General features: G+C 39.4%; 1 protein-coding gene across 2 annotated transcripts; it reads right to left on the bottom strand.

Annotated features, from left to right (window-relative positions):
* Window positions 1-896: 896 nt before the first annotated feature.
* On the bottom strand, window positions 897-27,526 carry NUCB2 (nucleobindin 2). Of its 2 annotated transcripts, XM_082283306.1 has the most exons (13): window positions 27,388-27,526; window positions 17,071-17,214; window positions 16,347-16,454; window positions 15,509-15,635; window positions 12,987-13,090; window positions 11,201-11,386; window positions 10,462-10,552; window positions 8,818-8,876; window positions 7,562-7,654; window positions 6,439-6,528; window positions 5,720-5,890; window positions 5,344-5,425; window positions 897-3,671 (listed from the first exon to the last, which is right to left on the bottom strand). In XM_082283306.1, the coding sequence occupies exons 2-13, from the start codon at window positions 17,212-17,214 to the stop codon at window positions 3,559-3,561; spliced, it is 1,368 nt and encodes a 455-aa protein (XP_082139432.1). In that variant the 5' UTR covers window positions 27,388-27,526; the 3' UTR covers window positions 897-3,558. The 2 variants fall into 2 exon arrangements, with proteins under 2 accessions (XP_082139432.1, XP_082139433.1); XM_082283307.1 differs by lacking the exons at window positions 8,818-8,876; window positions 10,462-10,552.

The raw sequence follows: 27,526 nt of genomic DNA, 5'->3' as shown, positions 1-27,526 counted from the left end.
GCTTCACTTCTTTGCATATCCATCATATTTTTCCTAATCCAGATACATTTACAAGATGGAGAATTTTGATGTGGCTAGATATGGCATCACATCCTGTGGGTGTCAAGAGACATTTTGTCCCAGCCATTCTCACATCCTGAAGTGGCCAACACCTGGCCATGAATGCAAAATCTCTAGGCACAGAATGCAACCTATAGAAAGATGTTTTACTAAGCCTATAGGTGCTCCACCTTCTTTGGGATTTCTGTTTTGAATGTGAACACGTCAGGGAAGTGTCAGGTGGCGTTACGAGTTTGTAATGCTGTGGCACAGTAGGATTTTAATTAGTTTTGTACTTTTATGAATATAGAAAATTGAGCATTTGAGTACCTAATTAGTGAATAGCTACTGCAGTGAGGCAGCTGGTGCCAGAGAAGAACACATGATCTCTTACATCTTGTTTTGAATTCACACCTTTCCAGAAAGCAAGAAGTGGAGGGCAAACAGGGTGACCTAACTGTGGCCTGTCACTACCTGAAGGGAGCCTGTGAGAAAGATGGAGAAACTTCTACAAGGACATGTAGTGACAGGACAAGGGGGGAATGACTTCAAACTAAAGAGGGCAGGTTTAGATTAGATATTAGGAAGAAATTCTGTACTGTGAGGGTGGTGAGGCACTGGCACAGGTTGCCCACAGAAGCTGTGGGTGCCCTGTCCCTGGCAGTGTTCAAGGCCAGGTTGGATGGGGCTCTGAGCAACCTGCTCTGGTGACAGGTGTCCCAGCCCATGGCTGGGGACTTGGAATGAGGTGTCTTTAAGGTCCTTTCCAATGCAGGCCACTCTGATTCTATGAATACAAACCCACTTCCAACCCACCCACTAAAAATAAAACACTAAACTTCTGTCACTGTGCTGTTTAATCCAGTTAAAAACTAATCTATACAAAGTACAGAGTGGGGCTTTTTTTTTTTACATATATTGCACCAGAGATATGAATTTGTACAACATTAACCAAATTTTACCCCTTCATCCTCCTACCAAAATCACAGCCAAGTACAAAACCAAATCACTGCATCTTTGTGGTGGAACTGGTGTCTGTATAAAGTTACAGTTTTGTTGTAATCACCTCCTAAACGAAGAGCAGAATACAGGTGTAAGCACTTGTGCCCATGATATTCCAGTCCCTTATTTCTCTGTGGTTATAGCTTTCTACTTCCCCAGTCACAACAATTTTCTACAAAACTCTGGATGTTTCCACGTAAATGGGATAAGGGGGGGCCAATCGCCAACAGCAGAGTCAGGACCTTACACTCAAATGTAAGAGGCTGCACCGAAACTGAAGCTTGAGCATTACATTACAAAGCCATCATGGCATTTGATGGCATTTGTGAGGAGGCAGAAGTAGCCTGAAGGAATGATTTGTATGGTAGAAATGCCTCCAAAGGTTCAGTCCTTGAATTTCTACAAACATCTGTGGCTGTATCACTTGTCCTCTGTAAACTTTCATGAGGGATGGGGAAAACACAGTAAGATTTCCCTTCACCTTTACCATGACTTGTGAATAATTCCCTCTTGGTTTCCCTCCTCCCCCTGTTACCCATTATCAGGCTACAACCCCAAAGCCAGGGCTTGCCCAGAGAAACTTCATGTAGCTGAAACTACGTCTGGGCCTCTTTGCAAACAGATGAGGCTGTTGAAAGATATTTTAGTCTCCAGACAAAGACAAAATCAAACTGTTGTTAGAATTGCCTAGAAATGACAAAAAATGGAGACACTGGTTTTGCAAACTACTTGCATAAAGAATGAAAAAAAAGGTAAAATAAGTAAAATATAGTAAAATAATTGAGTGGTATAAAGGAAGGAAATGCAACATGACAACTTGAAGGATAAAATAGATAAGGGAACCTAATCTGTTCTGGCACTGAGTTCTGCTGCATTGTGTGGAGAACATGACTATGGCCAGGTCTGATGAAAGAAGCCTTGAGCATGGAAGGAATGTGCCTGGCTTCCATCAGTCAAAGTTCTTCAGAGTGAGAAATTTCCCAAATGTCAATACAAAATGTTAGCAATTGCCTTGTGGTTGTTTTGAGTTTGCCTAAAATGTTCAAGTCTTGTTCTGAAAGGAACATCTTTCTCTAACAGAGGCGTGCTTCTGTTTCTTTGCTCAAGCCCCAAAATACCTCTTTTAATGCCACTGTCAGCAGTTAGCCACAGAACAGGAAGGAAATGTAAAGGATGCTGGCAGAGGTGTGTATCTGTTCAAAGCCAGCATTATACAATCAGAACAATCCATGTCAAAAAAAACAAAACAAATGAAAAAAACAACCACGAAAACCCAAACAAACAAGGAAATCCACACAGGGTTTACACTTCAGGATAGTTTCAGTTTGAAATGAATGAGAAACAGGGACACTGGCACAACTTTTCAGCACTATAATAAAACTGACAAGAAAATCAACTTACTCTTGTAAAATCTTGGCTTGCAATACTAGGGACCTATCCTGGTTCAATACCAAAAAAATACCATCAAGTAGCACCCCTGATTTAGGACACTTCATAACCTTAGACCAACTGCTGAAAGACTCAGAAGAGTCAACAGTGAGACCCTTAACAAATCCCAAATTCATGTCTGAGAAGAGCTCTCTGAAGCACATGGTGCACTTCGAAAAATCTGGTTTTATTGTAGGAGGTAGGAGAATCTGCACAGAAAAAGACAATGAGTCTTGTTCTGTTTTGCACAATATTTCCATCAACATAAAAAGCTTACTTAATAACATGCAAAATTTTGAGATCAGCTGGCATCTGATGAAAGAAATGGGGACAAAATACTGTCCCAAGGGCCAGTTGAGCTTTCAACTGCTACACAGAATTAATCTCAACAAGGAGGACGGTTCAGATCAATACACAAGAAGTACAGCATTCCTTTTGAAGGCTTTCAGTGAAATTCTTAGGTTTCTGTAAACATGAAAAATATTCACTGTTCCTCATAATTCTTTGCTGTGTTTAAATTTTAAAAAGTGCAAATTTTCTGTGATTGAGAAGTTTGTTTTTTATTTGGTCTCAAAGAAGAAAGGGTTTGGTAGTGCTGGAAATAGGCCTTTACCTATGGTCTTTGTTTCCCCCTCTTTTGCTTTTCAGCATTTCTGGAAAGAGTTCCTACATCAAACTAGACCTAACTGAACATTCAGGGCCTGTTCCCTGCTTCCTCTCTGAGAAGATTCTGATTCATGCCTAAACACAGAATGGCAGACATCTCCTCCCTCTTTGTCAGGGGAGAGTTCAACAGCTCAGTCCCCTGGCCATCAAAATTTTTAATATTAATGGTTTCCTTAATTTCCTCCTCTATTACAGCCTCTACATGATCCCCTTGTGTTTCTAACTGATGCATTGGAGAGAAAATTATTTTAACTTACAAATCAAATCTGACCGATATTTTACCTCTAACAGTCCCGATGATTTTACAGTCTGAGGGAGAAAGAGGAGAGTTCATGTTTCACTCTGATTTCCTGTCCCCCCCACCCCTCCCAGCCCTTCCCCACCCCAAATAATAAAGATGCTATAAAGTTGAGGCACAAGTGGTTAAGGGTGAACTTGATCAGTTCTGACAGCTGGTTCTTGGACATGTCCTGGTGGTAAAGGCTGATCACCTCCCACTGGGTGTTTTGGTGTGTCTCCAGCTTTGGGTTCACCAGCTGTAAAACAAGAAGAGAACCATTTGTAACTTCTTAGTAAACTGGCCCCAAATGTGAACATTCTCTAAATGAAAGTTTCTAGCATAGGGACACTCAAACAAAACCTTCTATTTTCTGAACCAAGAGCTTTCTGTGTGCATAACAATGAAATTGGATTGAGATTACCCAATAGACTGCACTATTAGTCAGTGTTACCTCTCAGATTACAAATTGTTTCTGCTTTTAAGTGAAATATTCTCACGTAACACATTGTTTTTTCTGAAATATACCATGTTTTTATGAGACCTTTAATCCCAATATGGGAAGCTTGAAAAAGAAATAAGTAACAACTTGCTCCTGTATGTTACTCCTCACTGCATCAGTACTTACAATGTTCTCCCTTTGCCAAGTTTGAGTAATACTAATTTTCATAGTTCATATAGTAGCTCCAGTGGCCTCTATATTTAAAATAGTGTCTGCTTGGATATTCTTGATTCAGTGAATGAGTAGTGACCAGTTCTGGCTAGTATAATGAATTCTTATGACACTTGATTAAATGACTTTGTGGAAAGATTTTACATAAAATAATACATGTGTTAAGAACAGTATCTGCCACAATATTTCCAGTATCAAAAGATGTATCATATGCAATTACCCATAATGGTTTTACTGAAGGTGAGGGGAATTTAGGCTCTTGGAATGCAGGACCATAAAATGAAGTTACCCACAGGCAGTTTCAAAGCAAATAGACGACAGAATTAAATTGGTTCTGAAATCTCATAATTTCACAGAACTGAGTGGGCAGAATTTCAGGGTACCCAACAAAGTAAGATGTAATCACTGAACACAGCTCCTGCAGTTTGAAACCCCACTGTTGGCCCTGCAGGAGCAGTGAAGAGCTCCTAGTGTTCAAAAGGCTGCCTGGATAGATCTGAAGCTCATATTTGAGATCAATGTCAAGAAGTTCTTGAGCTTTGCTGATCATGCCAGCATGATTGGCTTCCATGAACATGGAAGCCAATAAAGCCAGCATAGTTTCAACCTTTCTAGAGAGGAAGAAAAAGTTAATTTAGGATGCATGGGGGAGCAGAGCCCCTTTAAAGCACAAAGGAAACCTGGGCAATCTGCTGTGGATAAGAAGTGCTAACACATACCTGACTGTTTTGCCACCACCACTGATCAAATGCAGTGATTTATTATGCCACTCCCTTCTCCTGAGGGTGTTGAAGCACTGGTCATCCATACTGCCCTAGGCTAACTTGTTGTGTCATGCTGTATCCAGTTGCTGGTAAATTGGCCACTGAGGATTTTAAACGCTTTGATTTGTTCTGCAGCCTGAGACTGCAGTGCAGCCAGAGTTCCTGGGACAGACCTGGTCTTTTCTATGTCCCTGTTCTTCTCAGGATGCTCAGAAATCCTGGATACCCTAGATCTCAGTAATGTAGACTGAGAGGTACAACACAATCCTTCTCTGCCCCTTTGATGCCTTGTGTTACGACTCTGGTTTCTTACTATGGACTTTAAAGGTGAGATTTCAGGAGTACTTAGAGTTACATACTTAAAGACAGACCTCTCTCCAGAGGTCATTAAAGCTGCATTAAGTTAATAGTTTTAACAGAAAATATGGAGGTAATGGCTTTTACATTGCAGAACTTATTTTAAAGTTTGTGTATCTACACAGAAGGACACGTACGGGGTTGGATTTTCAGTTCTCCACCTGGTCCTGCAGGAGGATTTCCTTGCTGTAGTTTCTTTTGTTCCATCTGTTTTACAACCTGGTGAAAAACAAAATACAGCAGTTGAAAAACTTGAATTTGTCAGCTTTATCTGATGTGACATAAATGGGTACACCTAAACCAAACCTTGCAGTTATGTAAGGTCTTTCTTAGTGGGTGTACTGCTGAGTTGCTTTAATTCTGAACAGCTGTGATACCATTAGTTTAGAATTCAGCTGGGACTCATATGAAAAATCAAGGTAAATCTCCAGAGCTGGGGATTGTCAAGAGCCATTACACATATAAGGACAGAGAAAAGGTGAAAACAAATATATTCTGTCCTCATACATGTACCTGCTGAAGCTCTTGTTTCTGAGCCTGAAGCTGATCGTGCTGCCTCTGTAGCTCTTCCTTCTGTTTCTGAAGTTCTTCTGCCTTCTTTCTAAGTTCATCTTCCTGCTGGGAAATGTGGTTTTCAAATTCCTTCAGCTCATCCTCAGTGAAGAGCTGCTGTTGATCTAGTGTCTGCAAGAAAATACATACAAGTGTGAATACGTAGCCAGGAAAGCATGTGTGCTTTATATTATTGTCTTACTGAAATTCTTGCACAGTTCACTAAAAAAACCTCAGAACAAAATACCAAGACATGACACCGTGTACACTCAATGAAAACAGCAAAATAGTAATTTCTCAGCTATTTTCTCAACAAAGCTCTACAACAGATTTAGACACAGGAGAAAAATATCCTCTTTCTTCCAGCTGAGCTCTTATCTTCCCTTTGAAGTGATTCATAAACAAAATGTCCATTTCCATTTGAAAAGCACGTGTGAAAAGCTCTTCCTGAATCCCCGGGGTGGCGCCAGACCTTTTCCGTTTGTGTGAGGCTCGCGGAGTTCACATCTGCATCCCATCAGGCTGCCACAGCTCAGTGCTGCCTGCAGCTGAGGGGCTTAACGACACACATACCACAGCAGAGCTGGAAAAAACCAAAGGTCACGGGCATGCCGTTTGGCTTCCTGGTCCAAGTGCTGGTAATGGTGCTGTGTGTTGTACTTGGAACACATTTTCATTACCTCCCAGCTATCTGGCTCCAGAAATTCCTTTTTCTCTGTAGCTCGCAGGAACTCTTCCAAAGTCACCAGCCGGTCCTTGTTGATGTCAACCTATTTGAGGCAAAAAGTTAAGCTCAGTCTAAAGAACAGGTTTTGGTGGAGCTAATGTTTTAATTTCATCAATCCAGTATCTTCAAATATAACCATTTAAAATTTTTTTAATGTCCCATTTTCAAGGGAGTGCCCACAACATTTTCTGAAAACTTCTCTCACAAGCTTATGTAGCTCAACAAAAATAGAACCAAAAAGTAAATCCTGACATTTAACTTCAAAATTCATTGGCTTTATTGGAAACACTTGCGCTCACAGTCCCAAAACTAATAGTGGAAAGCACAATTTTTTTTTTTTTGAGAAAAATCTTTTGTAGCTTTCTGGTAACTACTCTGACTCACAGTTACAAAATTATCTCCACTGTTGGAGGGGGAGGTTTTGAAAAACAGAAATCCCACCCAACTGAATTGTGTCAGAATCCTTTGAGGGGAAGGGAGGAAATGCTTCCCTTTATGACTAATAGATGACCAGGCTTGCTCTGTTCCTCAAGTTTAAGGAATACAGTTGAATACAGAAAGATTATGGGTGGAAAACACAGTGATTCAAAACACCCATTTTCCATTCCTGTGTCTCCTGAGCTGAAAGCCCATCAGACCTAGTGAAGGTATTCACTGTCACAGGTGATACCTTGAGCTCTGAGCCCCCTTTTAAAGGGACAAAGGTGAGCAATAGGAAAGAAGACATTGCTCTACTCTGTCTTCTCACACCTAAATCTTACCCATTTGCCAAGTGCCAAAGCACATTTAGAATCTTCCTTGTTTGACACACAATTCACAAGGAATTTCTGTTGAATCTCAGAATCTGCAAACAACCCTGGCTACAGCACAATTCCTTCTCTGGAACACTTTAAATAAAAACTAGTCAGCAGGCATTGCATCAGAACACAGGGAAAGGGCTTGAGCATTGTAACTTTACATGAATCCCAGCACAAGCAGCATTCAGTGTGACAGGCCCTCCCTTTCTGCTGCACTCGGACAACACTTCATGTTAGGAGAACTGTATTTTTTGAACACAAAAGGGAATCAGCCCCTACCTCATTCATTACATGTTCTCTCATTCTCAGCCTTTCTTCTTCCATTTCAACCATGTCATCCTCTTCATTCTTGGGATCATAAACTTTTTCTAACTGGAATTTAAAATTAGTACATGTTAGTTTGAAGAAAAGACTGCTCATTCAAATGGCAGAGCACATCTGGAAAACCAGTCTGAGATGTTGCTCTGTGTGTGCAGTTTTCCTCTTTCAGCACAGTACTTAAGCAACAAGTGAGCCTTTCTTTCCCAAGAATGAATTTTTCAGTTAATCCATGTGGTCTGTTACAATTCAGTGCCATGGATGTTACAGTAAAGTTGACCTCAGTGTGCATTGTCTGATCCTACAATTGATTCAAAGCAGGCAGAGGTTCCACATGGTTTCTGGAATAGGAGAGAGTGGCTTTTTCACCAGGGCATGCAGCTGACCCCATAAGCACTCAGGATATCACAAGACAAATTCAGTGCCAAATTTAATGGTTCACTTCTCTTCTTGCACAATGTCTTTCTGGAGAGTTCATGCTTATTTGCTTCTACTTGGCTTTCTCAGGCATTAAGCTTCACTTGCCCAGCTACAGCTAATTTTAAGGCCCTGGGCTGTTGAGTTTTTACACTACAAAACTATAAAACAGTGAGACATCTGTCAAAAAAGACTGCACTACACCTTAACTGTAGTGAAGGGGATTATGGTAAATTATTGTACCACAGTTGAATTTTCAGACAACAAACCAAGGCTTCAAGAAACTAAGAGCCTGCCTACTTTATCAGATGCACATGTGCTTCAAACTAGCCAGACACAAAACACAGGAATTTTCTGTAGCCCCTTCCACAGTGCTGTCCCTGAGCCAAGTCACACAAGTATGACCTTTTTTCTCATAACACTTGTTGATAAACACTGAATGAGCACAGGTGCCCAGCTTTAGAACCTCAAAGCCTCTACCAGGCTACAGCTAGGGAGAGCAAGAGAGCAGTTCTCTACACTGCAATTTATACAGGTAATACCTATCCTGCAGATTAGATATAGAATCTCCAGCAAGCCTGGGGCAGAGAAATACATGAGCACTGATATCTGACTCTTATCTTTCAACTACTTTATTTTGCCAGCTGATAGGTTTTATACTTTTGTAGAAATATTAAGGATGCACAAAACTTGGCATGAATACTCTATTTTGTAGTCCAAAGCCTCCAAATATACTTGGGAAAAAGAGACATCCCTGTAACCTTTTACTGAAAGAAGCTTCTGAATATTTTTTTTTTTACCTCTTTGGTAAACAGAGCTTCTAATTCTTGCTCATCCAGGAAACCATCATTATTGACATCTACAAAAAAGTTTTAAAAATACAAGCTGAGTACATATGGAAAGTGATACAGGTAAATAGATGTTAAGAGAGTTAAGTAAAGATCAGTGTACACATCTCATTTAACAGGAAGTTGGTTACATAGGTTGTTTCTTCTGTTTAGGTGTTTATCAGGCATTGGCTGGAGTCTATTACCATTTTTGGTTGATTGGACAGATCCAGAGCAATCTCTCTACTACTCAGATTAGCAAACTGAAATAGGTCACCACAGGATTGCGCAGACTGCAACTGCCAAAAAATATTGCTGAGAACAAGTTGTCCCCATTTAACCACTAAATTTGTAAATAGACTCAGGAGCAACAAGATTCTGCAGGAAAACTTTAACTGACAATACGACTCTCAAAAAAAATTAAATAATTACATGACAGTCTATATAAACATGCAGCACTTGAGATAAGTCTAAGATGACTTTACATGACAAATGCAGAGAGGAGAATATTTGGTAATTAATAATCCATCTTTTAGTCTACATTGTGCTCTGAATACTGTTACACTACCTCTGAAATGGAAAGAGAATGTCTACTTCAATTTGTTAGCCAGTATTTTTGTGTAATTGCTACAAAGTTTCCTATATACTAAGCTCTAAGGCAACAGGTGATTTCAGCTGTTTCTGTTTTGGTAGGTTTTGCACAAACAAGCTACCAAAAACTTTCAGAAAGCTATCTTTCAAAATCTCTTTCTAGAAAGAAGAGGTAAGATTTAGTAACTATGATGATCTTCAAGGTCCCTTTCAACCCAAACCATTCTATGATTCTGTAATACATACTTATTATATTTTAATAAACTGAGATAAAAGTTCAGACTCAAGCTAGAATATTTTTCTGCATCTAAATCATCATCTTTGAGATTAGTCCAGTTCTGTGTACTGCTCAACCCTTTGCAGCCTAGTGCCAGGCAGGATCTACTTAGGGGTACTTTGTGATGAAGCATTTAACAGTATCAGAACAGAAGGTTACATGGTGACATAACCACATGTGAAGCAAGATGTTCATTGAGAAGCATCCGTATCTCTGCTACTGCTACTACTTATTGTTCCTAGCTGCCCATTCCTCAGAGATCTAGAGGCAGGATTAGAGGGTTCTTATTTTATCAAGGGAAGCTTGCAGCTTGAAGAGGCTTGGCCCTTCTATGACCATTCCAAAGATTAGGAGTGTCTGGTACTTGTCTGCAGAGATGATGAGAAAGCAGGTTTTGCCCCTGCACAAATCTCTGAGGATTTATTGCCAGTACATACTGTGTAAGCAAAGTTATCGATATGGACAGCCCTCTAAGCACCCATAGTTCCCTAAGGAATCACTACTGGTTTTTGCCTGTATGATTTTAGGAGTAGTTAAACAAAACTCTGAAAGTTTTTAAATTTTAAATTCCATTTAAAACATGGCACAAAAGTTGCAAACAGTGACAAATATTTTCTCCTCTGTATTATTCAGATTCATCGAAGTTGCTTGAAGTGAAAGACTTCATCCTAACATATGACAAACTTGTCCTCAGCAGAATGTAACAAAGTCACTTCACTTGTTCATTAGATTAAAACTAAACCTCTTACCGTGCAATTTGAAAAATGTTTTGGGGTCAAATTCATTAGGATCTAGTCCATCTGCTTCTTCCCACACCTCTTTCAGTTGATCTTTGCTTCCCTATAGATTGGTTACAAAGAAAAACTATTCAAAAGACAATTTAGTGTAATTTCCCTCCATTACCTTTGTATTATGGTTTCTCTGAAAGGCTTTCTTTATTTGCTGATTAGTCATGTGGCAAATGGAATCAGTGGCATTTTCTTTCATTCCTTTTTGGTCAGGTCTAATACTTTCATCAGACAGAAAGGTCCAGGGAAAGAGGGAGTGTAAAGGAAATGCATATTCTGTGGAAAGGAGCACCTGTAATAATCAGTCATGGCCACGCAGCCCCAGCCAGAAACAGCTGAGGGAAGCTGAATTATTTTGCCTTTCCTAGAGCAAATGGTACTGTGATGCAGCTCCTTGCAGGCCAGGCATACCATGAAGGCATCCCTACGGTTTTGAACACTGTCGTGGCTTCTTCCTCATGAGTTTCAGTGTCTTTGTTAGGAAGAGTTCTGGCAGCAAATAGCACACCTGCACAGAAAGAATGGGGTTTGTACAGTGGGGTTTGTAATGCTCTCAGCATTGTGCCCACTCTCTGCTCCCATGTCAGTGAGAGGAGGCAAATGATGAGAACAAACAAAACACACCCTTCTGTGTATTAGCTTTTTCTCTCTGGAAAGGAGAGCTTGAACTCAGGCACATAAGAACAGGCTGTGGCCTTACAGGATGGTGAACTTTAGGGTGATCTCCATGTTTTTTCTTCATCTCCTCAAATTTGGATTCTTCTCGTTTCCTCTTTTCTTCATCCAGTGTTTTTAAATACTCTCTCCTCTCATGTTCTTTCATCATCTCGTATTTCTTAAACTCCTCATGGCGAGTCTTATCATAGTTTTCCAGGTCACTTGTAGCCTAAAAATACAGATATATGCAGATGTATGATTACGTGACAGATCTGACATTAAAAACCCTGGATTGTTCAGATCTGTGGGCAAGGCTGGCCATTTTGCCATTCAGGGCAGACTGGCTGGGGGTTCCTTTCACATGACAGTGATGCAGAAACATCTCTCCTCCCTTTGTCATTTTCACGGAAATTAAATTGTAAGGGTTCATCTGCTGGACAGTTTTTGCAATAACACAGTGCTGTAAGAAGCCATCAAGGTGTCCTTTCTCATCAGTGAGTAATAAATGAACTCAAGTTATCAAGTCCTACACTAATGGTACCATTAACTCCTTGATCATTTCAGAATAAGAACATTTGTAGCTTATCCTACAGTTTAATGACAAAAGTGCCTTCATTAATAACGGGACTTAGTTTGCAGCAGCTTAATACAGATTAAAAAAACCCCCAAACAATTAAATGGAGAGAAAGGGTATGAGAGAAGAATTTCTGACAAAACTCTTATATAAAGATGTGTTATTTTCATACAGGCTAAGGTATTAAAGGATGTTTTGGTAGTGCTTTACAAAGGAACATGTTTACACCTGATACTGTCCCTCCATTATTCACATTTTACTTTTCAGATTCACTGTATGTTTTAAAAAACAATTCCAAAGCTAAGATCCCCTTAAGTACCCATTAGACCCTGTCAGTATTTTGGCTGAGAAGTGAGAAGACAAAAATAAAATATATAATAAAAAAGAACTGGCCTTTTAAGGATATGCTTCTCCAAGCCAACCAGAATTTTCCCAGAAATGATGTTCAGAATGTTTGGAAAAATTACAATATCTCTATAAAAAATAATTTTACAGAAAATGGACATAAAATCTTCCAAGGGTAAAAAATTTGCACAAAAATTATAGAAATCTTGAAATATACCTTATCTTTCATTTATTTTGTAAGTACAGAAACTGTCAAAATTTCATCAGACATGCAGTGCTCTCTAAAGCATAGCTGAGATGAAAATCATTTTTCCCTTTGGGAAGTGTATTTTTCTCTAGCTATACCATGCTTAGCTTAACTGCACCCCCTGAAAAAACCCCCCACACCTGTGACAGATACTGAATCTGCTGAACAGACACTGAATGCCATGCCCAATATAAGCAATTTCTAATATTGCTATCTGAAATTCTACTCTGCTGTGGTTTTGCAGCTTGATGTATATATAATAGATCCTAAAATTCATATGGCTTGGTTAGGGATGATTATTTACATCATTCTGTGAGACTCCTATACGATGTAGAAACATAAATCAGAAAATACACCTGGGAAAATATACCTATCTCACCTGTATTTAATGTAAAGGCTCTCAGAAAGGTGTATTTTATTCCCAAAGTTGCTTCTACTGGCATATGAATGCAAGTCCTGTTAAGATGACATCCCAAAACTTATGGACTCTTTTGCATCATGCACACTGACAACAGTTTTCAAGTGTGCATGCAGACAATTGACAAAAAGTAAAAGCTGCATGTCATTTATCAAATGTGGTATATAGGAAAGAACTTCCCTTTACCAGAGATAAAAAGCATAATAATTAAAACCCCCCCATAGTAGTTCATATCTGGAACTCACTGCTTTGATCAGCATATCCAAGTCTTTAGGTTCGAAGGTGTCAGGATTCTGATGGTTCAGGTGCTCAAACTGCTTAAGGAGAGCCTGATGGTCTATACCAGTGTCTGGAAGAACAGGTACACAGGTAAACATTAAAGTAAGTTCGAAATCCAGCAAAAATGGAGCTTATGCCTTGTAAGTACCTGAGGTTCCCTGAGGACTGAGTAATTTGTTGGAGGAAACAACAGCAACAATTCTAAAGTTGCTTTTCCTGAAGCAGGTTGGCAAACTTGATGGCAATTTGCACTGCCTTCCTTCTGGTGGGTCAGTGCTGCATTGCACACAGTCATTTTACATGCACAAATTACAGCTTCTGTTTCAGCAAGAGCAACTATGATCAATTTGAGCTTTACAAACTAAAAATATTTTATTCTCTTTTATATAAATGAGATAGTTGAAACTGTGATCTATCAAAGCTAACAACTTCCATATTTTTCCCACATGGGGAGAAGTCCAACTCTTCTACTGCCCAGGACATTTTGCAAATGACACACATCTGGCCAAAGATTTATGTACAATATAGTGTAAAATTGTATCAAATCAAATAAGCAAATATTCAAACTTCATTTGTGGAAAAAAGAGAAGTGCAAGACAGTGGAGAGTCAGGTCTTGTGTCTAAAAGCTGGAAACCTTTTCTCTTCCTTACGACAGGAGTGATACCCACACTAATCAACACACTAATCAATGCACTAACAACTCAACCCATTTCTACCACAGGCTCTTCTAGCTGTTACCATGGTCTCTGAACATTAATGCTACATAATAAGATTCTCTTAAGAAGTGTATGCTTTGATATGTTAAGTACAACAACTGTGACAAGCTTTTATTAGATGGCTTAGCAAAGAGTATTTCATTTGCTTAAAAAAATTAGAAAACACAATTTTAAACATACTGTTCTTTCACAAACTATCTGCTTTACAATCAATGCTGTGCTTGTATTATCACAAAACAGCAAACACTGGCCAGAGCAGATTTCAACCATCATTCCTCCCTGGTGAGATCATAATTTCTGTTTACATATATGTGCCTTTGTCTGTGTTTGAAACATTTTTAGAAGTGTAATAATAGACTTAAGAAAAACCAACAAAAAATAAAAAACCAAGCCCCCAAACCCATCTTCCTCCATTTCTTACATTTAGGGGAAAAGATTCATTCTATTTGACTCTATTTACTTGCCACATTACTGTATGGTCTGAGGCCCAACTCCTAACATTCTTCTGGCCTGTACTGATCAGTCAAGTAGGATCATGGTGAAAATGTTTAAAAACACATCTGGATTAGGACCGAATTTATGCAGAATATAATCTCAAACCTGGTTGTCTGGGGTTTTTTAAACCTGATCCAGATAAGAGGAAAGAGGGGGGGGGGGAGTTGTGCCTTTTTTTTCTTTTTGTAGATCAGACAGAAGACTAAGATACTAAGTGGTGTTATAGGGAAAACATTACAAGAGCAAATAAAAGGAAATCAAACCACTCTGCCTGCTGCTGCTCTAGAATGCTCCCTGTGCATATTCCAAGATGCTGTCTAGGTGTGTAGATGCAGCTGTATTTTATAGGTAAGCTGGCCATACTTGTACATAATGTGAAGTACTCATGGGCAAAGCTGACTGTAAACTTTGCAAAATGCTTTCACGTCTTAGTACTCATCTGAATATTCTGAACTGCAATCATCAGTTCCCAAAAGTAAGATCTCACATCTACATGGTAGGATCTGAGCTGCTGGGGGAAATTATTTTCCTAAAGCACATTCTGTTAGTTACTATTAATTTATGAAAGCAGAGAGGGGTAGAAGTGATCAGTCCATTAAACTTCAAAATACCTGGGTGTGTACACAGCTGTTTTATGTGTCATTAGCTGCTGTCACCTAGCTGTGAATATCACCATGATGTCACTGGACTGCTTGTGTGCAACAGCAGCAACATCCCCATAAACATTTATTTGCACTTCTTCAGTCTATTTGCCACATCTAAATTTAGCTTAGCCTGCAAGACATATCCTCATTTTAGGAGTATTTTAATTTGATACATTATGTATTCAATTCCTTGGGATCCCCCTTGAAAACTTGCAAACATCTTTATAAGAATAAAATACTGACAAAAAAATTCATTTGCTACCCCCTAAGGATATGCAATACTGTGCCATGTTGTTTTCTTGAACACAGTCCTTCTGTGTTACTGGTTCTCTGTAAGTAATCTATGAATTGAATTGACAAAAGTAAGAGGTTGAAAATAAGAGGCAGAAGTATTTGAAAAATCCACAGAAAGAAAAAAGTTCAGTTATTTCTAGAACAGAGATGGCTTTTCTCTTCTCCCCAGTTTCCTATAAAGACAGGTCTGTAATGGCTCCAGGCCAGCTCAGAAAGGACACTCACTCTCAGCTTAGTCATTATTGGTGACAACAAACAACGCACGACTGCTGGACTTTGACATTTCTCTAACATAATTCCATCTGTTAAACTCACCTAGACAAATTCTGTATTCTTACCTTGAACAGAATCCATTTTAGCTTTAATTAACATTCTTAATCTTGCTACCTCTTGTCTTTTTAGTTCATCCAGCCGTGTTCTCACATGGTGGCTTACTAAATCAAGCTCTCTGCTTAGCTTTCCACTCTGTTAAAAAACAAAAAAAGTTATGTATAAACACTGGAAGAAATAAGCCTTTAGGATTCCCATTAGACATGAGCTGCAAGACAGCAGACTAATGGCAGTCTCTGGCAATACTGTTGCCCACACTGTAAGAATCTCAACATTTTTTAAAGAGCAGATTCAAAATTTTTATGCCTCTGGTTATGGAAACAGAGAGGAATCCTATAAGCTTTCAGAAAAGAGAATTTCTAAGTATCTTGCTCCTCCAAAGAACAAGACCATAACCTTGAAGGAGCAATGCCTAGTAACATTTGTGACAAATTTCTTGATCAAATATTCTCAACTGAGTTCAAAAGAACTGTGAGAAGTATACAAAGTGCCTCATCCACTCGAGGAGGGCTATTAGACTTGAGGGAAGGCAGCAGCAGCCACCAATGTCTACTGCAAGAAGCTGGAAATGGATGGGTGATGCTTGATAGAGCACAGAAAGAAAAGCCACAAGCTGCCAACAGCATCATGAGGGATTAAAGGAAACACAAAAGGCAGGATCTCCTCCTTAAGTCTGTCACTTTAGACTGTTTCCTACTTGTCCCTTCCTAAATTTCTAGCTCCTAAAGGGGCAATGTAGAACAGCCACCACCTAGAGCCAGGAGCCAAAGGAAGAAAGAATACAAAATATGTGGCTCATCACAATGGATTTAGTTAACGTTAATTTAATTATTTTTTTGAACCTACCTTTATTTCCTCTATGTCAGCAGTCTGGAGTTTCTCCCTGAAATGCTTATCAGTTTCTAAGACATCTATTACTTGCCTGAGATATTCATCATAATAAAGTCCTGTATCCTTTAAAAAAAAAAAAAAAAAAGGAAGTTGAGGAAAGAATATACTGACAAACAGTTAATTAGTTTTGCTTAAATACAGTTATAAAACTGACACTCTAATCTCAGCAACACAGGCACTGTGCTCTCTTACATATCTTTGTTTGTTCAGATTTGCATCATTGCCCTACAGCAATTTATGATTCATTTCTTTCAGCAACCGGCAAGGAAGAGGAGAAAAGTGATTAGGAACCCTCGTAATACACAAGCATCTGTCACGTTAATATAGCGTGTGGCTTTCTTAAAACAGTGCAATTCATTTGTTACTGTTCTATTTGAAACACTGAACTGGAATCAGTGATTAGAATTTCCTAAGGCACCACCCAATCACTTGAATTAAGTCTCTGTGGAACAGCATGCTCTTCCTGTTGTATGCTGGGAATTCCTTCCATGTGCCACCTCACCTTTAGCAGCTCATTGAAAAAAAATAAAGAACAAACTTAAAGGGAATCTCCCCACAGTAGATGGCACACACTGTGAGAATACTGGGGAATACTAGTTTCCTTCTAAAGGAGTTTGCTATATCCAGATTACTAACAATTAGGATAAACACTCAATCAAATAAGTTTCTTTATACTTACTGGATTTTCTACCTTCTCTCCTTCTACATGGCCTTCTGCTTTGACTTTTGTCTTATCTATGTCTATAGGTACAGCTTCCAAGGCCATTAGGAGACATGTCATCAGCAAAAGACACTGTTGGGGCAGGACAGATAACCTCCTCATCTGAAATGAGACCAGGTCACAAAAATAAACATACATCATGTTAGCATACTGTACTAAGCAAAATTTTTTTACATTCCTACATAGATACCTGTAATAACCCACTTTCCTCACAACGTTCTGCCCTCAAGGAACACGAAAACCCAAAGAAGTAAATACAGCCTTAATTTTTAAAGGCCGTTCTTAGGAAAACAGATTTCCTCAGATTGACTTCCACTTGTGTGCCAAACCTAAGTTGTAAATGGTGAGAGGTTTGTTTGTAATGTGTTGAGGTATTATCAATAGCCGATGGGAACATTTAGGATGTTCAAGACTCACATAACTAATACTGACATTCCTACTCAGATCATGTCTTTGCTGAATTCATTGGCAAACTCCTCAAGATCATTAGGGACATTGAATCAGATCTTAGCATAGTAATGCCAGTATTTTTTATGTTTCAAAACTGAAGTACTTTGCCTAATTTGGAGTCAAGATCCTCTCCAAAATTTATTTGCAGGAAGAATATTTTACAATCCGTGTTTTATCCATATTTCAGGCTGACAGAGATTCCTGAAAAATAGTGTTCACACTACCTGAAATGGTTGCTGAGGCTGGGGCTTTATTAAGCCAGTTTCCCCCATACTTTCTTTAGTGTCTTATATGGAGCTAACTCAAACATAATTTGATGAGCACTGAGGACTTTGAGTTCTTGACCTCTGTCTTCCCCTTTATCAAACTTAGTTGAAAATAATTCATTCAGAAACTGGTAAAATGGAATAATTAGATAGAGTGAGTATAGGCAATCAAGCTAAAAAAAGTAATGATGGTAATCCAGCATCTATCTGACAGCCAAGTCAGGCTCTTGACACAATTTGTCCAGTTCAGACTGTGACACTCCACTGTCTATGGATATTCCATAAGAAGTTTGAGCAAACTCAATATTACACTGGTAATATAAATCACCTCCTAGAAGGTGAAAGTTGCCAGTCAAAGGCTGTATAAAATTAGCTTAGATGACAAAGAAAAAGACATAACATTGAAGAAATGTGCAGTCAAATAAATCAAAAATATACCTGCTACAAGGGGAATTTCTGTACCAGCGCTTTAGCAAGTCATGCAAGAAATTCTGTCAAAAGTATTTATGTCCACCAGCAACAAAGCTCTTTTTAGGTGGAGAGATGAAAGGGACAAACTAATTATGGTGTCAGTGCCAGTTTTCCTGACTACATGATCTGGTACTTGACAGAGAAGCACTGCTTTTGCTTGGGTTAAGCTGCCCTTTACTATGGCAATAAATGTTGATAGCGGTACATACTTAATATTAAGCATTGTTGACACCCTTTATTACCCCTTATTCAACTGCTAGGAAAATAAAAGCACTCTTACACACACACAAAAAAAAGAAGCATTCAAGACATGTAGAGATGGTATTTCTTTTGTTGGGGATGAGGAAATAGCTGGAGATTAAAAGTATATCCACCTATCCATCTCTTGTTTTATATGTCAAAAGCTCAAGAATTACAATAATGTTCTAAAACTGTTTTTTCTTAATCACATCTTCAACAAAAGGAGCCTAAATGGATTATGCTCCGCAAATACCTGTTACTTTCATTTTTAAAGATAACTAACATCTGATCATTACCAGATGGGATAGCAGGAACTATTGTTGCTGCCACACTGAGCATTTGAAATTGAACGTCAGCATTACTGTCAGATTCACAAGATGCATAACCTTGCCTAGGTTATGCCCTTAAAACAAGCAAACAAACACAAAAAGAAACCAGACCCAGACTGATTTCTGGAACTGGTAAGGTAATTTCTATACCTCTACACAAACCTTTGGCTTGCAGGGACTTAAAGATGAGTGGAAGGGTTAGTTGTTCACCACTGCTTTTAAAAATGCCAAAGTTCCTGTATGTTGGATGTTTTTAATTACAGAACATTGTTGTATAAATCCTGTGCCTAGCTTTGTAATTTCAACAGGATCTAATCACAGGAAATGATAATAACTAACAAATACTAGGTCTTCAAGTCTCCTAATCTTGATGTAGATGCCAAGACTCAGAGTAGTTCTTGGTACTACAGGTAAAGCAAAAACCCACCCTGCTGAAGTTCTTGCGGAGTATGACTGGGGCTGTCTAGTAATCTCTAAGTGAAAGGATGTAAACATGCATAAAGTCTAGGAAATGCATATGAAACAAAACTAATTAACCCCAAAATACTTATCAAGTATATAATAATTATATATATACTCTCAGCATTTTTGGGAACATCTTTTAAAAGTTATGTATGTGTGAAGTATTCATTTTTAAAAAGCGTAGCCTTCTGATAATACTAAAAATCTGGAACCTGATAGATGGATATTTTTCCAACCAAAATATTTTCATATATACAAAATCATAGTAATAAAAGTAATTTAATATTATTATACACTGCTCTAGTTATGCAAGGTGTGTAAACAGTGTTTTAGAAAATCATTATGTGGCTATGAAATGAGCATGCTCAAGCCCAACAGGTGATGGCAGAGAAGCACAGAAAGCCAGGGACTCAGGTGCTTCCCACAGGTCTGCCATTGACTCATTCTTTGCCTATGGCAAGTACTAAAGCCCACACTTTCAACAGTGACACCTAGTCTTTGATCCATTTTAACGACATAACCAATTTCTTAAAACTCCTGACCTACAACTTCTAGCAACATGAACAATTGTGGAGACAGGGATTGCCAGTTTAGGTGGAAGGGGGGGCACACTTAGATTTTTCAGGCTTTTTTCTTTCTCCTGAGGAATGCTGCTACATAAAATGTCCATGCTAAGCTGAAACGACTGAGATATAAGTAACCATCTTGGTCTGCCAAAGCCCATATGAGGGAGCACTAATCACCTCCAGATTTGGGATGGACAACTGGAGCTGTATCATCCTTATCTACCTCTGCAGCAGTCAGCAGAGCTTATCTATCAAAAGGCCTAATCGAACTAGGTGCCATTGGCTCTGATCACTTTATGTGGAATTTGTGTTCATGGGCAATGGGGGTTTTTTTAACCTTTGTAATCACATGCTGTCATACATAATGGGAAAGACTGGATGATATTACAGTATGTTCTTCATATCTATTTGATGTAATAGGCTACTCAGAAGACTTCACCAGGCAGTTTTGCTTCAGGTTGTATAGTGGGTGTTTTTAGTGTAGTTTTTTTATAAAACAAGCTAAAAACTTCACACATACCAGGAAGAATTAAAAGCAGAGGAGTCCAAAATGGGTAAGTAAACAATATCTCTGTCATCACAGCTGACTTTGCAGACAGCTATGCCTAACACAGCATTTCCCACAGTATTTTGAGGAACCCAATTGTGAAGTAACAAATAAATTAGAAATACGTTTATTAGAATAAAAAATAATTACCTAGTGAAGACAGAGTTACTGTATTTAGGTATCTACTAGTCCTAGACTATACTCACCAAAATTTCCTTACGAAAAGCAGGTGACTAAGACATGAGTCAACCTTCAGAGTGTGCCTGACACACCTGAGTCACTGAGCACCTTCTACTCTGATGTGTATCAGAAGAGAGAAACCAGGCCCATTGCAAAATCTAACATTAATCACCTGCCAGAAAAACTCAGCACAATTCTCAAATTCAGCAACTGTAGGGAAGCATGAAAAAAAGCTCTAGATGAGAGGAAAACTGGGCTTCCCCTTTTTGTTCCACCGAGCACTTTATTATTAGGAATTCATTCCACTCCCAGCCCGCTACCAGCTGCTTTTAAGAGTTCTGGATTTTTGAAAACCCATTCCTGGATGCCCATCCCTTCTCAGGCATTTTGAGTGCATCCATGTGTCTGAACCAGGAATGTGGCTTTCTTCTGTACTAGAGCCACCAAGTGAACAATCAGAGAGGGTTCTGCAGAAGAGGAGCAGTGTCAGTTTGCTCACTGCCATCAGCAGTCCATAATGCACAGCAAACACCCTCCTACCCTGCCATGTGGCATATTATTATTGCTATTCTTCCTACTTCTATAAACTGTAATAGAAATATAAACTGTTATGAATCTGCCCAGCTGACTACTTTCTCAAAGATAGATGGGGAGAGTTAATGTCACAATTGTCATCTGGAAATTGAGTGATTTTAGTCAGACATCCAAGATAGCCCATCTAGATGTAAAGGTAGCACAACTGTAATCTGCTGGTATCAGAAATCAATCTTATCTTTACAAGTGGGATAAACAAACATTCCCACTTGTAGGACATAAAGAAAACTAATCATAAATGTAGTGCTCTAGAACTGACAAATACTGTAGTTTATAAACAAAGCCAGTATCTGAAGCTTTCAGGGAAAAGGAAAAATAACTTCTCAAAGTATTTCAAAAAACAGAGTGAGAGCCAAAAGAATGAGACAGCAGAAAACAGAGCCACCAATGTACTTGCATGAACAGAAAAATACAACTGGAAAAGAAAAGCACCAGGCTGCCTTCCAGCAATCTTGGTAATTTGTTAATCACAAACTCCTATCACTGTCAGTGAAACAGGATTGAACATCTGAATTATAAAGAGCTACAGGCGTTGAAAGGTAACTACAAATCTCTACTTCTAAAGTTTGTTTTAGCCACAGTAACACAAGCTGCTAAACACCTATTTTATACAGCTGCCAGGTGTTGTAATACAAACCCAAAAATTACATTTCATTAACATAGTACCCCTTGCCCAGAAAACAGCATCGTGCAGGTAATGGCATCTCCATCACCTTCCCAGCAAAGCACAAATATTTTTAAAGAAGTAACACCCAATGTCAAAGTTTCTAAAACTGAGATAGGCAAAACCATCCAGTGATACCAGGATGCAGTGTCTGCACATGTAGAAGCTCAGTGGGTGGCCATGATGCAAGACAGCACAACACTGTAAATGTCACATCGCACATTTGCACTTGCCAAACCCATGTGTACCGTGATGGGCAATGAAAACATAAATCTGGACTCACATAATACACAAATAAACCTACCTATTCATAAATTTCACATATGCCTGCTCTATCTGATATGGAAATAATTAAACCTGTGTGAGACACAGTGCAGATGTGCAGGATAACAGCAATGTTCTCTACAGTCATGACCGTAATGTGACTTCCTATTTTTACGCTGTGCATCAGAAAAATGAACAATCTTCACAGGCAGTGCTGAATTACCAAAAAAACCAGGAAACAGATAAAATATATCTACTGATTTTTATTTTTCTAAGAATATTCTACTCTCAGTACTAGAATGAGATTTAAAGTATTCCCTCATCAGTCTGCTCCAGTCACCTAGCATCTTGAATCTGTTTTTACCTCTCTGAAACAGTGATGATGTACCTGTCCATATATCACAGTTTAAATAGAAAATATTTCATTCCATGGGCTTGTTCCAGTTCTTTAAAAATTATTTGCAAATCTATAAATTGATCCACTTACAGAATCCTAAAAAAAAAAATACATTAAATGCTTGAAATGAGGCAGAAACAGATTATTCTTCTGCCATAATTCTGTTTTTGGAAACACCAGTGTTAGTTCCTCCCAGTTTTTTCAGGAGCACTTGCTGCACAGTCACCCTAAGCTATCATACCTTAAGCAATGATGAAAGTCCATGAATCAATAGCTAATGCATCTTCTTCACACTGTTTATCCAATGAGTTCATGAGGCATAAGCACAGCTGACATGTGGCAGCAATTTTGAGAAGCAAGTGGAGAAACCTGTTTGCACTCACTCTGTTACGGTAAACCTCTGGTTGTGGTGAGGGTGTCTCTTCACTTGGTCACCAGTCCCCCACACTGAGGTTGCTCCTTTAAGACATGAGCAGGAAATGACATGCAAAGGGAAATGGCTACAAGCTGCAAGAGTTTTCTCCTTACAAGTTAACGTTCATAACACAGAAACACCTGCACCCTTCCTTTCCCAAATGAAAACTGATCCTTTTAGAAGTTAATATGCAACCTATTAACTATTATAAGCCAGCTATTATTGCTATATAATTATATATATATAAAGTTTCATCATCCTTCAAGTATTTTTTTTCTCTTCTTTCAATGCTGTTCACTAACCCCATGATTCAGATGTTGTTTTTTTTTTTTTCCTGGCCAATATCAAACATGTTTCACATTGGTCATGTTGTCCTAATCTTTTGTTAGAGCACATCCCACTCAGTTCTCTGCACCAGGAGACCTTCCTTATTTTTTTTCAAGAAGCATTTTAATCTTGCATGTAAATAGTTCTATATTAAACAGTATTATTTAAGTACATAAAGGCAGCAGAATCCTTTTTTCTCATGCTGTTTACTTGACTTAAATTCTTTTGAGTTGTATTTGTTACATTTTCACTGCACTGGAACTGCTCAATTCTCTTTACAACAAAAAGCTAGCTGCTGGAACAGCTGCTTTTTTCAGCTTCCCAGAAAAGATAGCATGCCTTGACTGTGCCTAGTACAACATTTGCTGAAAGAACCTCCTTTTAAAAAATGCACTTCAGCTGTTTTATTAAATGAGTCATGCAATAGTAACACAAACTATGAATGCTCGAGTGGGAAAGAGCAATTTTATGTTCAAACCATATACGATATAGGATAATATAATGAAACAACACAACTCTGTCCAGAAAGAAATATGGCATAGAAGCAAATTGTGTCTGCTGCTACACGTGCTTAGCTCTGTCCTAAGTGAAGTCTGAAAACCTTTTTACTTCTTGTTGCAATGTTAATGGTTCGTCATTTAAAAACCTGTGTGCATGCACACAAATGCATATACATATTTATAATACTACCTGCCTCCAAGGAATTTCCCTATCCTTGCTTCAAAAAAATAAATATCGCTGTCTACAAAGCTACCTTAGTAACTGAAGAATGTTGAAATATTAGGCTTGTTTTTCAAAGTGACTTGTTTGGTTTTATTAATTCTTTCCAACAAGGCTGGCTCACAAAAAGATTTATGAAGCTAACAGTCAAGCAAAAACTTGTACTGAATTCAATGTATACTTGCTAAAAATCTTATCAACTTCAAAAGCAAATTAAAAAAAATTATTACTGCTACAAATATAGCTTCCTGCACTCTAATTTCAGTTCCCACATAGAACATTATACAACAGTACACTTGGAGTCTCATAAATTCATTTTTCATAAATGCAAATGGCAATTTTGTCAGTGCTGACGTAAAAAGCAATCTCCAGTGTGCTACTACATGTGAACAATGAATTAGCTCAAACTCTAAGTCAAATCAAAAAGTATTTCAATTATTCTAACAATATGCATTTTGCTCTAGTCAACAACAAGTGATGATGCCAAAGTAAGCCTTGAATGCCACAGAAGTCCAAGGTAAATTTTTCCCCCTTCAAAAAAAATACAAAATAGTTATCCAGAGTAAATCTAGATCTAATGTTGTGGAGCCAGATTTAAAAATATTTAGGCACTTTATGATAGCTGCCTAAGGAGATTTATGTTCGCAGTTTGCTAATTCCCATTGATTTCTACTTGCTTAGAAACAAAAATATGCACCAACATCCCATTCTAGTTTTAGAAAGAACAGCAGGAGAAATGCACTCATGAAGAGCCTACACTTCTCTTGGATTACCTATGATAAAAAATAATATTTACAACTGAATATGATTAAAATTGTTCTAATGAAATGCCGTTTCTTTTGCTCTTCCAACTGTCAAATCACATACAGTACGGAAGAGCCAAAACTATTGTAAGTAACATGAATTTGGACTCTGATTTAATTTGGTTTGGCATTAGCACCTGGCCATGACTTTATCTACATAAAGCACACCCCTGTCCAAAAGGCTCGTGTCTGCTACGTATCTGACAGGAACTTCAGAGAAATCTCTTCTGCTTACTGAGCAATCAAATAACTGAGGGCACAATACCTCGCTAGATCAAATACCTCTGCACAGGAGTTCAAACCATAGGAAGCCCTGATAGCAGCTTTAAACTTAACAGTAAATGATTTTATCTTTCTTATGTAAAGCACATTTGTTTAGTCAGCACAGCTCTACAACTATTGCGTCAACGTTTCCACACCTCTAACACTTGAGTCAATACATTTTACATTTTTTTTTACCTGCTCTCCTCTTTCATGACTGCAATTTCAGTTATGTCCGTATAATTGAGGGGAGGAGGGGGACAGTTTTTGACAAAAAATCTTTGATTTGGCTTATATGAACAGAAAGTTTACGCCAGCAGCACTACCAGTGCAGAGCCAAGGTATGCAAACTGCACCTTAGCATTATTAAAATAAAATTATTTTTGTTGCTGTTGCTTGGTTTTATTTGCCCAATGGGGTTTTCTGAATATAATTTCAGACATCAAATAATGGTATCTCAGGGAGTGTTATAACAAACTTACATCAGATGCCTTTGCATCCAATTGCTAAAGTAAGTTTTACACAGACCCAACAGGCAATATTAATCTGTAATTTCGTTTCCCCCTTTTCTTTATGTTAACTGTCTTGGTTAGAAGTGAATGAGATTCACATTGCTCTACATCAACACAATTTGTTTAAACTTAAGTTATTCTTTTTTACGTAACTATCTTTCTTATTCTGAAACAAAATACCGCTACCATCCTAGAGATTACAGAAGCAAGTAAAAGGGAAAACAGATGATCACAGTTAGGAGGTATTGTATGTAACCAGGTTAGTAATCTGTGGCTGACGGTGGACAAGGCACTGTGACTGTACAAGATCATTGTGTAGTAAATTACAGTAAGAAACATAACAGGATCTTAAGTGCTCATGGAAACGTGGGCTTCTCCCATAAACTGTCTCTGAGTTTTAAGCGGAGGTCCATAAAGGTTACAACAAAATCTGGTTTCAAACTCTTTGAGTGGCTCCTATCCAGTCTTTACAGTAGGAATCTTCCCTGTGCTGCTGTATTTGGTCAAGAGGGACAGTCACTTCAGAATTCAGAGTAGAGCCACACCAATATGGAGTTAGCTACAGGACTTCTCTTGACACTGAGAGAAAACAGAATGACAAAAAATCCTCGAAACAAAACAAACACTGAACTTGACATAGGCACTTCACTGTTGATACTCTGATGGTCTCATGTTGAAACTACTGGATGTTATCCTTCCGTAGCAAATACTTGTAAGTCAAACAAAGGCTTTTTTCTCCTACAAGTTTACTAAATAGTGTTGCAAAATGCAAATTCTTTTGAAAGCCTTAGCCATGTTCATTTCCGCAAAAAATGTTACCCCTCTAGAGCCATATCTCAACCTTTTCTGCTTTTGGAATTATTTCTGAGTCCAGCAGCCAGCCTGGCACTGGAGTACTTTCCAGAGCTTCTCCATGGGTACTATAATAACAGTATAGTAAGAAGCGGCCAGCTCTGGGGTCCCCAGCACAGGAAGGACAGCGATCTGCTGGAGTCAGTCCAGAGGAGGAGACCAAGTTGATTAGAGCCATGAAGCACCTCTCCTACAAGGAAAGGCTGAGAGAATTGGGATTGTTCAGCTTGGAAAAGAGAAGGCTTCAGGGTGACCTAACTGCAGCTTTTCACTACCTGAAGGCAGCCTCCAGGAAAGATGAAGAGAGACTATTTAAAAGAGCATGTAGTGATAGGACAGTGCTCAAGGCCAGGTTGGATGGGGCTCTGATCAGCCTGGTCTAGTGAAAGGTGTCCCTGTCCATGGCACGGGGTTGCAACTGGATGATCTTTAAGCTCCCTTCCAACCCAAACCGTTCTTTGACTCTAACACAGTAACGCTGGAAAGGTGTGCCCTTTCGAGGGAAACCCGTCCAGTCTCCTGCCCAAGTTTTCCCTGCGGTTGTGCAATTACGAGCCACTCAACATTTCTGCCGCTGCAGCTGCCGCCGCTGCCAGCTCTGCCTTCGTTTCTGCTGGCGCTCTACAGCTCCCCGTCACCTGCCGCAGAGCCGCCGGCCGGCCGGGGGGACGGAGGGACGAATGGAGGGGATACGGGGACACGGACACACACACCTGGAGCCGCCTTCCCGGCGGGCGCCAGGGCGCCCCGGGAAAACTTCAGCTGCGCCCCGCTCCCGCCCCGCACGCCCGGCAGCCCCGAGCCCCGCCATTCCACCGCCACCCCCGCGTTCCAGCCCGGTCGGCGGGAGGGTGCTCAGACCCCCGCGTCCCCCCGCGACCCTGACAGCGGCTGCCCCGCCGCCAGGCCTCCGCCCCGCGCCACCGACGGGGGGCACTGGGACGGGCGGCGCTACCTTTGGGTCCCGCTGCGGCGGGAGAGGAGCCACTGCTTCTTAAGGGCGAGGTGCGTCCTGATCGCGGGGCCCGAAGCGGGGGCTCCGGCGGGCGCGCTGCGGCGGCGCTGCGGCTCGGGCTCGGCTCGGCGCGGCTCGG

Source organism: Coloeus monedula, assembly GCF_965178545.1.
Source record: "Coloeus monedula genome assembly, chromosome: 6".
In the NCBI taxonomy this organism is placed as follows: domain Eukaryota; kingdom Metazoa; phylum Chordata; class Aves; order Passeriformes; family Corvidae; genus Coloeus; species Coloeus monedula.
This window is presented reverse-complemented; position numbering and strand designations above follow the sequence as displayed.